This window comes from Oncorhynchus keta, chromosome 5 (assembly GCF_023373465.1).
Source record: "Oncorhynchus keta strain PuntledgeMale-10-30-2019 chromosome 5, Oket_V2, whole genome shotgun sequence".
In the NCBI taxonomy this organism is placed as follows: domain Eukaryota; kingdom Metazoa; phylum Chordata; class Actinopteri; order Salmoniformes; family Salmonidae; genus Oncorhynchus; species Oncorhynchus keta.
Genome location: NC_068425.1, coordinates 19,602,404 through 19,615,649, shown reverse-complemented (window position 1 = coordinate 19,615,649; position 13,246 = coordinate 19,602,404). Strand labels below are relative to the sequence as shown.

At 39.4% G+C, this 13,246-nt stretch overlaps 1 protein-coding gene across 3 annotated transcripts; it reads left to right on the top strand.

Moving 5' to 3' along the window:
• The first annotated feature begins 1,490 nt into the window (after positions 1-1,490).
• On the top strand, positions 1,491-12,224 carry LOC118384672 (target of Myb1 membrane trafficking protein-like). 3 transcript variants are annotated; one of them, XM_035771385.2, is made up of 15 exons: positions 1,491-1,656; positions 6,915-6,999; positions 7,100-7,178; positions 7,290-7,439; positions 7,555-7,689; positions 7,845-7,973; positions 8,231-8,347; positions 8,494-8,627; positions 8,711-8,738; positions 8,843-8,966; positions 9,053-9,116; positions 9,622-9,691; positions 10,769-10,828; positions 11,091-11,130; positions 11,285-12,224. In XM_035771385.2, exons 1-15 carry the CDS (start codon positions 1,605-1,607, stop codon positions 11,380-11,382), a joined length of 1,365 nt encoding a protein of 454 aa, XP_035627278.2. In that variant the 5' UTR covers positions 1,491-1,604; the 3' UTR covers positions 11,383-12,224. The 3 variants fall into 3 exon arrangements, with proteins under 3 accessions (XP_035627278.2, XP_052374930.1, XP_035627279.2); XM_052518970.1 differs by lacking the exons at positions 10,769-10,828; positions 11,091-11,130; positions 11,285-12,224 and adding an exon at positions 10,044-10,762; XM_035771386.2 differs by lacking the exons at positions 7,845-7,973; positions 10,769-10,828; positions 11,091-11,130; positions 11,285-12,224 and adding an exon at positions 10,044-10,762.
• The last annotated feature ends 1,022 nt before the right edge of the window (positions 12,225-13,246 follow it).

Below are 13,246 nucleotides of genomic sequence, written 5' to 3'. Positions count from 1 at the left end.
ACTGAATTAGTTGAAATAGCTGTAAAGCACAGAGCCAACACTATTGTTACTTTAAAGTTTACATGACTCAAGAAAACAATGACACAATTAGTGGATTCGGATATTTCAGCCACACCCGTTGCTGACAGGTGTATAAAATTGAGCACACAGCCATGCAATCTCCATACACAAACATTGGCAATAGAATGGCCTTACTGAAGAGCTCAGTGATTTTCGACATGGCACCGTCAACGGATGCCACCTTTCCAACAAGTCAGTTTGATAAAATTCTGCCCTGCTTAGAGCTTGCCAGGTCAACTGTAAGTGCTGTTATTGTGAAGTGGAAATGTCTAGGAGCAACAACGGCTCAGCCGCGAAGTGGTAGGCCACACAAGCTCACAGAACGGGACCACAGAGTGTTGAAAAGCGTAACGTGTAAAAATAGTCTGTTCTCGGTTGCAACACTCACTACATCGTTCCAAACTGCCTATGGAAACAATGTCAGCACAAGAACTGTTCGTCGGGAGCTTCATGAAAATGGTTTACATTGCCAAGCAGCAGCACATAAGCCTAAGATCATCATGCGCAATGCCAAGCGTTTGCCACCAATGGACTCAGGAGAAGTCAAAACACATTCTCTGGAGTGATGAATCACGCTTCACCGTCTGGCAGTCCGACGGACTAATCTGGGTTTGACGGATGCCAGTAGAACGTTACCTGCCCCAATGCATAGTGCCAATTGTAAAATTTGGTGGTGGAGGAATAATGGTCTGGGGCTGTTTTTCATGGTTCAGGCTAGGCCCCTTAGTTCCAGTGAAGGGAAATCTTAACGCTACAGGATACAATGACATCCTGGACTATTCTGTGCTTCCAACTTTGTGGCAACAATTTGAGGAAGGCCCTTTCCTGTTTCAGCATGACAATGCCCCCGTGCACAAAGCGAGGTCCATACAGAAATGGTTTGTCAAGGTCAGTGTGGAAGAACTTGACTGGCCTGCACAGAGCCCTGATCTCAACCCCATCAAATACCTTTGGAATGAATTGGAACACCGACTGCGAGCCAGGCCTAATTGTCCAACATCAGTGCCTGACCTTACTAATGCTCTTGTGCCTGAATGGAAGCAAGTCCCAGCAGCAATGATCCAACATCTAGTGGAAAGCCTTCCCAGAAGAGTGGAGGCTGTTGTAGCAGCAAAGGGGGGACCAACTCCATATTAATGCCTGTGATTTAAAAAAATGAAATGTTCGACGAGCAGGTGTCCACATACCTTTGGTCATGTAGTGTAGCTTCATAGTCCACGTATTTTGATGGGGTAGAATGTGAAGATGGTTTATCGTTTAGCCTTTAGCTAAATAGTGTTTATTTTGTTCCTCTCTGTGCAACTGTTCTGGTGGCTCTATTGTAGGCTACCCTATTAATCTGCATATATTAATATGGTCTCATTTTATGCAATTCCCAATTAGTACACAATAATGTTCAGTGAATGTAACGTTCACTTTAACAGATGACGTAACCTAATTTAATTCAATGTGTGCTGCTTCAGTTCTTTGCGGTAACTCCTGTGCTGTGGAAACGACGGAAGCGCAGTTCTGGATTTTGGTTTGACTGGCAGAAAGAAAGAAGGATGGAGTTTCTGACAGGAAACCCGTTTACTACACCGGTGGGCCAGCGAATAGGTAATTGTTACATTTTAACTAATAAAGTAGGTTTATAGTGGTTTGGCGCGTGAGTTTGTTGATAGTTTACATGGTTGCATCGGGCATGACAGGCTACAAGACATTGGTAGGCTATTGTTGGAAAACAGACACTATCACTCCATAAAACGACACTAGATAATCCGTAGGCTATGGAAAAGGAAATTGACGTTATTGGTTATGTATTTAATAAGAAACGAAACTGTGATAATTGCTTGCTTATAGTTAGTTAATTGATCAAGATTGACAGTGCAAAAATATATTTAGATTACGCTATGACTTGACTGACACTTGCACCGCACAATAATACCCTAGAGGCGGGTCTACAGTGTTTTAATCCTCAATTTAATTGGCCAGTGTGGGTATTGTTGTTGGTCTATAGACCAATCGTTTGGCAAGCTCTGGGTGGGGTGGCAAAAAGTTGTTCCCTTCCTTCGTGACCTAATTTTTTGTTTACAAATTTACGAAGAAGATTGAAAGCTGTATTTATTTTTTATATATACAGTAACTAAGATACTGTTTTAAAGGGAATACAGGTCTGCTCTGACTTTACATGGCTATTGCTCTATTTAGTTATTAATACTTACTTCCAAAAAGGTCTTAGGAACGTTTATATGTAAAACATTTTTTATTCAATTATTTTATTATCAGTTTTCATATGCATTTAAAATAGTAGGTACCCTTTTATTTAAATTATTATTTGTTATTTTATTTCTCAGATTTGTTCCTGATTACACTAAAGAGGGTTTTTAGTCTGTCTTACTACAAGAACCCTTGGTTTGGTCTTGAACATAATTTTCAGTTGAGTTGAATTTCAAAGCCAGATAACGTCTAGCTCAAAGGTTATGGAATAAGCTATTTTCACTTTAAATTGACTTAAATGGTGCAGATCTCGGTTCCTTGTCGTTTATGTACACTGCTCCTACGTCTTTGACTCATCCTACTACAGTTTATACTTTTATATCATCTTTGTTGTTTCGTCTATGTCTATAGTTTCTCTTAATGCTAGGGGGTTGCGAAACAATGTGAAGCTCAAGGTCTTATTTTTATTTGCTAAACAATTTTGAACAGATTTTTGCTTTTTTCGAGAGTCTCACTCATGCCAACTTCTGGAGGTTAGTGGGGCAACGATATTTGGCTTTCCCATGGATCTGAACACTCTGCTGGTGTCAGTACAATGAAAAATACCTTTGGCGGTAATATTCTACACTTGGAATGTGACCCCTTTGGTCACTTTATTTGTCTTGTGATCAGTTACAATGACATTATGCTCATTACTGTAAACTTCTACGGGTACAACACCAAACATGAGAATGATGAGTTGCTTGAATCTATAGAGAAACATATACTTCATTGGTTATCTAAATTTCCCAATTTGTTATTATTGATAGGAGGGGATAATAGATAATTCAACTGATCGATGTCCCCCAGGTAGGCGAACCAATCAGAATTTGGGCCGACAGATCATTCACTTGGAGTAACAAAACAGGTTCCAGACAATCCAGAATATATTTTTGGCTTATATCCAAATGTATTGATAGTGAGTGTGTCACCTCAAATATTTGTACTACTTCCCTCACAGACCATAGGGCTATTTACATTGATATCAAAATATTTACCCCTGATACTAACCTTGGTAGAGCATTCTACTGGAAGCTAAATAGCTCATTATTAAATTAAGATATAGTTCAATTTGAGGTTAAAGATCTGCTCTCACACTTTTGGGAAAGGGTGTGTGAAGAAAAACGTATTGCAAGAACTGGGTGCTCTTTAAATTTGAGGTGTCCAAATACCTTAGAAAATATGGTAGTAATCTTGCTAAGACCAGAAGAGCTGAGGAAACTTCCCTTTCTCAGAGGTCCCCAGCCGACCTCTCAGAGAAGGAGAAGATGGAACTAATTGAGTTACAAAATAAACTGGATAATATATATAAATTAAAAGCAGAAGGAGCCTTTATTAGATCTAGGAAAAAATGGATTAAGGAGGGAGAACAGAATTAATCCTATTTCTTTAGACTTGAGACATTTCACAAATAACGCTATCCATAAGTTAAACATTGATGGTATTATTACAGATGACCAAAAATTAATCGCTAAATACTGGAGCAATTTTTACAGAAAATTGTATAGCTCTACATATTGTCAGGAATCCACAGATGTTTTTTAAAAAGTTTTTTAAGTTCTATATCAGTGATATAGAATCTAAACAGTGTGATGAACCCATCAAAGTTGAAGAGATTAGAGTCTATCAAACATCTAAAGAACAATAAATCACCAGGTGTTGATGGAATTACAATGTCAGACTAGTATTAGACATACTTGACTACTGAGACCTAATAACTGAGGATAGCTTCATATGATTTTTTTATTTTTATAAAGCATTTGACACAGTAGAGCATCAGTTTCTCTTCCACTCCCTTGAGAGACTTGGCTTTGGGGATGTTTTTCTGTAAGGCTATTAAGACTCTCTATGCAAATGGTATCAGCTCTATCAAATTGAAATATGGCACCTCACCTAGATTTGAGTTAAAGAGAGGAATTAGGCAAGGTTGTCCTATCTCTCCGTACCTCTTTTTATTAATCACCCAACTTCTTGCAAATTCATTAAATAATAGTCCTGTACAAGGTATTTCCATAGCTGGTAAAGAAATTATTATAAGCCTGGTGCTGATGATTCTACACTTTTTCTGAAAGACGCTAACCTAATTCCCATATCGATCAATGTGATACAATCCTTTTCCAAAGCATCTGGTCTATATCTTAACATTAATAAATGTGAACTCATAGCTGTCAAAGATTGTGTGACACTTTCATATTATGGTATTCCAGTAAAACAATAACTTACATATTTAGGCATAACCATTACAAAGGATCAGAAGTCTAGAGGCTTACTAAATTTTAACCCTCTTATTAAAAAACCCCAGAAGAAGCTAAATCAATGGCTACAGAGGGACTTATCTTTAAAAGGTAGAGTCCCAATAACCAAGGCTGAAGGTATCTCTAGACTAACATATGGTGCTCTATCTTTATATCTTGACAGTAAAATAAGCAAGGAGATAGACCTGATACTTTTCAACTTTCTTTGGAGAAACCGTACCCATTACATTAGGAAAACTGCTGTAATGAACACTTGTGAGAATGGTGGACTGAATTCTCTGGACTTTACTACTTTAAATAATACTTTTAAGATCAATTGGATAAAACAATTCCTAAGAAGACCCACTTCTATCTGGAATTTTACTCCTCATCATTTCTTCTCTACTTTTGATGGCCTTAACTTCATGTTATTTTGCAATTATAATATTGACAAAGTTCCAGTGAAACGTTCTACTTTTCATCGGCAGCTTTTCTTGTCATGGGTCTTGTCATTTATAAACACAATTTTTCTTGCAGAGTTTTTTTTACTCAGTTATAAAGAATTCTTTATCACTTTACAAGGTCCCTGTAACACCTAAAGATTTTGCAATTGTTTTAGATGCCATTCCCTCAGGTGTTGCTATGTTATTCAGGAACGTGTATTGACCCTGTTTACTCATCAGTAGGAAAGATTTGTTTCTCTTTTGGTCCATTCAACAACAGAGCGATACGAACCTTGTTTCAGCAGGATGTTGTATCTATTACCTTATGTCATGCCTTATTGGAATGGATTTATTGATAATATCTGTTGGGGAAAAAAATGGATGTTGCCACACACATTATTGTGTGTTGTTAACCAAATTAAGGAAGTTTCCTTTAAAATTATTAATAAATATTATCCTGCCAACCACTATATGAAGAAGTTTAAGTAAAAAACATCAACTCAAATTGCTCCTTTTGTAATGACCACCCAGAAACAGTGTTGCATCTTTTTTGGCATTGTATGCATGTAAGAAAACTGTGGCAAGACATCAGTAGATTTATAATTGAACACATTTATGAATATTTTACACTATTGTGGAGAGATGTACTGTTTGGATTCTTTACATACAATAGAAATAAGTTGAAACATTTTTATGTAATTCATTTCATTATTCTTTTGGCCAAATTTCATATACACAAATGTACATTTACAAACAGAAAACCACATTTTCGTATCCTACAAAAAGAAATTGAACTGTATTTTAAGGCGGTTAAATGCTCTACTAACAAAAACATCTGTTAGAATTGTAAGTATATGCATGTCCCTTAGGTCCTTGTGTAATTGTAATGTGATATTGTACCCCCTAGCTTGATTTTCCATTGTTTGTAATCTATGTATGCTTGTGTTCCCTCATGTGCTTTATGTATTGATCTGTTGTTAATTAAAATAAATACAATTTAAAAAATTATAAAAAATAAAAAAAACGTTCCAATGCAGCCATTTTTATCTCTATATCAAACCATTTAAGTACCTTACTGTGAATGTTTTTTAAATTGAAATGGTCAAAAATAAACAATGTACTTCTTAGCAAAGAGCAATTTCTCAAGCAATAATTTTGCTAGGACTGTGAGTGGGAGATGAAAACTAGCTGAGGTTTGGTACTCTTTCTTATTAATATATTAACACATTTACAAGGTAGGCCAAAATCCACCTAAACAGGTAACAATTACAGGTAGACTTTTCCAACATCTCTTACACTAAAAGAACATTATCGTTTTCACAATTTCACAGTATTATTTCCACCTAATAGTGTGAAAATATTTATCAAACACAGTAAAATCACATGTTTTGACTGCACTGGGCCTTTAAGACATAATGGAATAACATATATACTGTAGACGTAACGTTGCTGATTAATAATTAATCTGCTTGCCAACTTGTTTTTATGTAGTTTACAAGTGGCCTGTTTTATCTTATAAGCTTAAACTCCCCCCGTGACATAATTATAGATGGAAAAACAATCTGCCTATTTTAATATATATGACCACAATGAGACAGTACAAGTAGGAGAGGTTGTTCTACTTTCTAAACTGAGCTAAGTCCTGTTTCTATCCCCTCCCTTTCAGAGTAATGAAGACAGAACATTTTAATCTGTTTAAATAAATGTCTGCCAAGGAACATAATGCTGGTCACATGAACCAGTCAGTTAGATGGAGAAAGAATGAGTTTGACAAACAAATAGGGATTTAACTGGCATGGATGAGTAGAGGCATCATCAAAGTAAGCTAATAAACAACTATTGAGAGTTGTGTTATGAGGCAGAGACCGTTTCACAGTGACTATGTCTTCCAGATAATTTTATGCAAAATAAAGTGCAATGTCTCAATTGTTTTTGTTCTCAGAATATGCAACCAGCTCCAGACTCCAGTCGGAGGACTGGGCTCTCAACATGGACATCTGTGACATCATCAACGAGACAGAGGAGGGGTGTGTATCCTCTGACATAATGGAAAAAAAAATCCTTTGACAGCTTACTGTATTCTGCTTTTGTTGTCTGAAGTTGATTGTTTACCTACAATGATTACAGGCCTAGAGATTCATACAAAGCAATAAAGAAGAGGATTGTTGGAAACAAGAACTTCAGAGAGGTCATGCTGGCATTGACTGTGAGTGTCACATTTACCTCTCTCATTCACCATACTTTTTCCTTTTCTTCATGAACTTGTAACCTAACTTTCTTTCTCTCTCCATCTCTCTCATGCCATGTTGGTTTTCAGGTGCTGGAAGCGTGTGTGAAGAACTGTGGCCACAGGTTCCATGTGCTAGTCTCAACCAGGGAGTTTGTTGAGGGGGTTCTTGTCAGGTCCATCTTACCCAAGAACAATCCCCCTCTGGTCCTGCATGACAGGGTGCTCAGCCTTATACAGGTGAGAGATGGCATTGGTACTCATACCTTCAGTAAGTCACAGAGCTGTGTTGGAATTGACTGCTAACTATTGTCGGGTGTGTGCGGTTTATGATGTGTGTTTGTCTATTGTTCAGGCATGGGCAGACGCATTCCGCAGCTCACCAGCTCTGACGGGCGTGGTCTCTGTGTACGAGGACCTGAGACGGAAAGGACTGGAGTTTCCCATGACTGAACTGGACGGATACTCCCCCATTCACACTCCAAATAGGGTATACCTTCAAACAATGACTGGTGAAAATGCATGCATTTCCTCACTGACAAATACAGATCACAACTTTCTGCTAATGCTCTCTAAAGCTGTTTTAACTCCCTACTCCTTAACACTATTCTCTAACTCAGTTGGTCCCTGTGCTCTGTCCACCAGACTGTGCCTGATAACGGGCCTGTCACTGTATCTGCTGCACCCTCATCCCCCAGGCCTGTCCCCATATCACCACAGCTTCCTGCATCCCAACAGAGCGAGCAGAGACCCCTCACCTTCACACCTTATCAGGTGATTGGAATGCTCCCGTCAAACAGGGCCCTCTAAAATGGCACAGCTTTTCTTTTAGTAACACAATCTTTTGCATGCAGGCTGAATTCACTCCAGGGCATTACTTTAAAATCCAATTACCTTGTGCACTGTGGATGTTTCAGTTACCTGTTTCACATTCAGAATGTATAATAAAAGTTGATGCTTTACAGTATTATGCCAACCCCACCCCACACAATTTAGCATATGAGTGCTGATGCCATTGACTCCCATTCCAGGTTAAAAAGTTGAAGACCGACCTGGGAGTGGTTCGAGGTAACCTGACAGTGATGTCAGATATGATGTCTCAACTGGATCCAGCAACAGCTAAGCATTCAGACACAGAACTGCTTCAGGTTAGTTGGTTCGCTCGCTGGGCTCTCTCTATGGCTGTCCATCCATGGCTGTGACACATGTCATCTGTTTGTATCCATCTCTCTTTTGTCCATTGCTGTCTTTTCGCTGACTCTCTGTATCTCCTGCTCTCTCTCTCTGTCAGTAGGAGTTGTATGCAGCATGTAAAGACATGCAGGATAAGATAATGGAGCTGGTCCCAAGACTCAGTGAGGAGACACTGACAGAGGAGCTGCTGGTTGCCAACGATGAAATCAATGCCACATTCACTCGCTACCAGAGGTATTGTCCTAAATGATCAACATCAGATACAGTCAATAATTCCTGCTGTGATAGCAGTATGATTTTCATTATTTCCTTTCCAGGTTTCAGAGACAAAGAGCTACACTGCAGGTAAGTGTTTTTTCTTAAAGATCTGTGGTCCTTTACCCTTATCACAAATACATGTTTGGATGAGATATGTACTGTTCAACTTCACAATTTTCTCAATCACCTAGAGCCCGACCTACGTCAACCTTATTGACCTCAGTGCAGCAATCAAGCCTGTTGTTACAGCTCCCCCCCACAGCCAGCTCAGCCGATCAACAGTGGAGACGGTGTCTAGTCAGATGACAGGACTCCGTAAGTAACTACAGTGTTCCTCTGATAGAGGTTCTCAATGTGTCTCTATAGTACAATTCATTCTCTTAACCCTGTTTTCCACATAGGTATGAGGGAATTCGATGAATTTGCACAGAACAGGAGCATCTCACAGACACAACCGAGACCGAGGTAATAGACAGCTCCAACAAAAGTTCATGTTTTGCTTTCATGGTAGAATGGATTGTTCAGACTCATAGGAAGAGTGAGAGGGATCTTACTAAAGCAGGTGTCAAGACTTTCTCATGGCTTAGTACTGTATAACAAATGGACTAGTGCTGTGGTTGTCTTGTCAGTCCCTGGCTTGTTTAGGTTATGAGTCCTGCTCCAGCTAAGCTGGTGCACTAGTCTAGACTGGAAGTGAACCTGGCTGGCTCAAAATATTTGTGCCATTCATTCTGTCAATAAGGATTATGAATGGAGTCTGGCATGAACTGCAAGCTTACATGGCTAGTGAGAAAACTGTGTCAACATTTGCAATACAAATGTTGAAGGAACATTTCTCCTCTGTATTTGGTTTTCCAATAAAGTTGTTTGTACTTTGGCCAATGGTTACTTGTGGAGATGGCTATTATTCTACTACTGTATGTACACTGTAAACTGCATCATTTTCTAAGCAGTGAAATGTGTGTTTTAGTGATCGGAATGAAGGTGTTGCCGACAGTCTGGCTCAAGCACAGAACACCAGATTACAGAACACTGGAACGGTCAGTAACCCCAGAATTATTTAACCCAGGACAGATTTGAAAGGATGTTTGTTTAGAAAGGGCATTGGTTGTGTCCATGGAGTCCTTATGCCCTGTGGAGTGTCACTAATATGTACAATAACCCTTTGTCTTAGTTCATGTGTAGGTCTACCCTGCTTTTTTATATGTTGAAACAATGTTCTCTTGTGTCCTGCCACAATTTCACGTGCAAAATTGGCACTTTTGTTAGTGCTATAAGATTGTCTGTCTGTGTCTCTGTTTTGTCTCCTTGTTCATAACCCAATGGTTTTGTTTTATGGCATGCATGTCTACCAGTATCTTTGTTCATAAATAAATATTGATCTGTGTAAAGGGTGACAGCCCAGACTCCACCCCCCTGAGCTCCACGACACAGTTTGATTGGATGATGGAAAAGGGAATGGTGGGTCTGATTGGCTGGCACAGTGCCATTCCTTTTGCATTCTACCCCTGGGGCTTATGCTGGGATGTTTTGCATTCAAGCATGTTTAGTGTGTATTTAATTAATGATTGTTTCCTTTCCGTTTTGTACTGAGATGGTTGTATGATCTTTTTTCTGGTGTGCCTGATCTGATTATTTTTTTCTTACTTTGATTTTTGCATTCATGTTTTATAAGTGTTCATTTCTGAAACTGATAGATGGTGTGTATTGGCACATCCTAAAGGGATTCTTCTGGATTTTGGCAATGAGGCCCTTTATCTACTTCCCCAGAGTCGGATGAACTCGTTAACACCATTTGTGTCCAAAATGGCCTCATTGCAAAACTCCCCATGTATCCCTTTTAAATCATGACTCTAAATTATTACTATGTTTGCTAATTTACTCCCACTCTGTTGTTTTCCCTGCCATAACTTTGGTGGTGGATGGATCCCTTGTTTCCCCGTCTAAAATAAACTGGTTTCAATCAGAATACTAGGGGTCAGCATGCTTGAATGGTGGTTATTTGTATATTGCCCAAGAAAAATGTAAAGGTAATGGTACTCTAGAGTCTGGCGGTCACAAGAAAACAGTGGCTTACAGTACATCCTGACAGTAACCTCTTGCCTAAATAACCCCAGATCCCTGTGAGTCAGACGTCTGTGATGGATGACATTGAGAAGTGGCTGGATGTGGACGAGGTGGGTCACTGTTAGCTTTCACTCAATGTCATGGTATACAAGCAGAATCCAACTTGGTTCCATGTTATACCAGTGCCAGTCCTTGCACCCCTCTCTAATTTGGTTTTATGGACTATACATAGTATACAGTAATTGAAAATGCCTGCATGGTGCTTTAACCCAGCAAATGTAACATTCCTGAATTTTTGAACATATTCAATTTTGTTTGGACATGTGACTGTTGACGTGACCATAACAGTCATGGCTTTCATGTGTGTCACAGGAGGACGACATGGCTGATTCAGAGGGTGTGACAAGTGAGGGTGAGCTTCTATTTCTTAATTCCTCATCCACTCTGGGTATCGCTATGTAGATTCAACAACAGTTTAGTTTGCTTCCTTTTACTATTACAAAGTCCTGAGTAATCCTTTTTGAGACCAAAAAAGCCCGCCTAAGGCTCCTTCTTCCTCCTTTTAGAGTTTGACAGGTTTCTGGCAGAAAGAGCGAGAGCAGCGGAGCGACTCCCGTCCCTGAAAGCTTCTTCTCGTGACGACAACAACTACTCTGAGTCATAGGCCAAGCTGCAACCTGTCACACAACCAATGCCATTTTCCCAAATAGTGTGAGAGGACTGAACTGGATGAATGTATGATTGGCACATACAGTGAGTAAATGACTGGTGGGAACAACAACTCCTGACAATTGGGTTGTGCTACTGACACACAGGTGAACTACTTTATGTTCAACTCTCCTGGGTTAAGGTCTTTATCTAGTATGTTTAATGTATATTTTTATGTTAAGGCTAAATTAACTTGGACCAAGTGTTTTTAACTTACACTAAAAGAGTGCTTTATGATAAGAACTTAAGTCGTCCCGTGCCACTGTATATGGATATCCAGCAGAGGAGGCTGGTGGGAGGAGCTATAGGAGGATTGGCTTATTATAATGGCTGGAATGGAATTCAGTGGAATGGAGTCAAACATGTGGTTTCCTTATGTTTGGTACTGTTCCATTATTCCATTCTAGACATTATAATGAGCCCATCCTCCTATAGCTCCTACCACCAGCCTCCTCTGGTATGGCTGCGGATACAAACATTTGCACAATGATTGAGTTTAATTCCTGTTACATTTCTTAGAAGAGAATGGAATATGCCCAATATTTTCAGAAAAACATTGAATGGTGTGCTTTCCAGAAAATGCAGGTATGATAAACACAATGTTAGTAGATTGCAATAAGCTATAATTAGGGGAAATGAATTATGTGATGCTCATGATGAATCCCATTTGTAATACAGGACACTTTTTTTAGGAAGAGCAATACAAACGTAATTGTTTCTGGAGTACTTGAAGTTTATCAAATGTTACACAATGTCATGATGAATTACTGTAACATTAAACACAGGTGAAGTCTTAAAGATGGTTTGTTTTTATTCACTCTGAGAGATGGGTGCTCAGCGTGTGGGCTGATTTCATGGTTCTGCAAATATGACTGATTTCTGTGATTGAATAACACAAATGTTTTGCAATTTCAAATGTCATTTAAAAAAGCATGTTGAATCTGTCAAGTACTTACAGGAGTGTTAATGCTTTTGTCATATCAACTTTAAAAGTTGTCTGAAGAAACCGGGATACCATAACTTTTACACGGAACAGCGAAGGGCTGAGAGGAGCTCCAAACAGCTGTGGCAAGGGGAAGTTGAACTGTTTTTTCCTGATGCAAGGAATTGATATCCCAAGTTCAACGTTTTAAAAACGAACGTGCCTAAAAACGAAATGCGTTGTGAAGCATAAACTAGGCCAATGTTTGGTTCTCTGAAATACTGCATTTTGATCTGTAAATCTATTCTGCATGGTATCTGAACTAAAACATAATTGACCATTTCAATAATTTTACTGAGTTACAATTCATGAAATAAATGTAATTAGGCCCTAATCTATGGATATCACATGACTGGGCAGGGGCACAACCATGGTTGGGCCTGGGAGGGGGGGGCTCCTCGGGCTGTCGAGCTGCTCCTCGCTTCCAATGAGATTGCTCAGAGTGTCGGGGACCATACCATGAGGTGGGAATCGGGGAGGGGACCAGGGCCTCTGTTTTGGTGAATGTGGTAGAAACCATCTAAGCTTATGGAATGGTTAACATAGGAGCACGGACAAAAACAAGCCTTTTTGTGTTGGTCTTTGTGGAAAAACACGTATGAGCACATCAGCTGAACACATCAGCTGATGTCACAAAGTGCTGTACAGAAACCCAGCCTAAAACCCCAAACAGCAAGCAATGCAGCTGTAGAAGCACAGTGGCTAGGAAAAACTCCCTAGAAGTTCCAAAAAAAAGGAAGAAACCTAGAGAGGAACCAGGCTGAGGGGTGGCCAGTCCTCTTCTGGCTGGGCCGGGTGGAGATTACAACAGAACATGGCCAAGATGTTCAAATGTTCA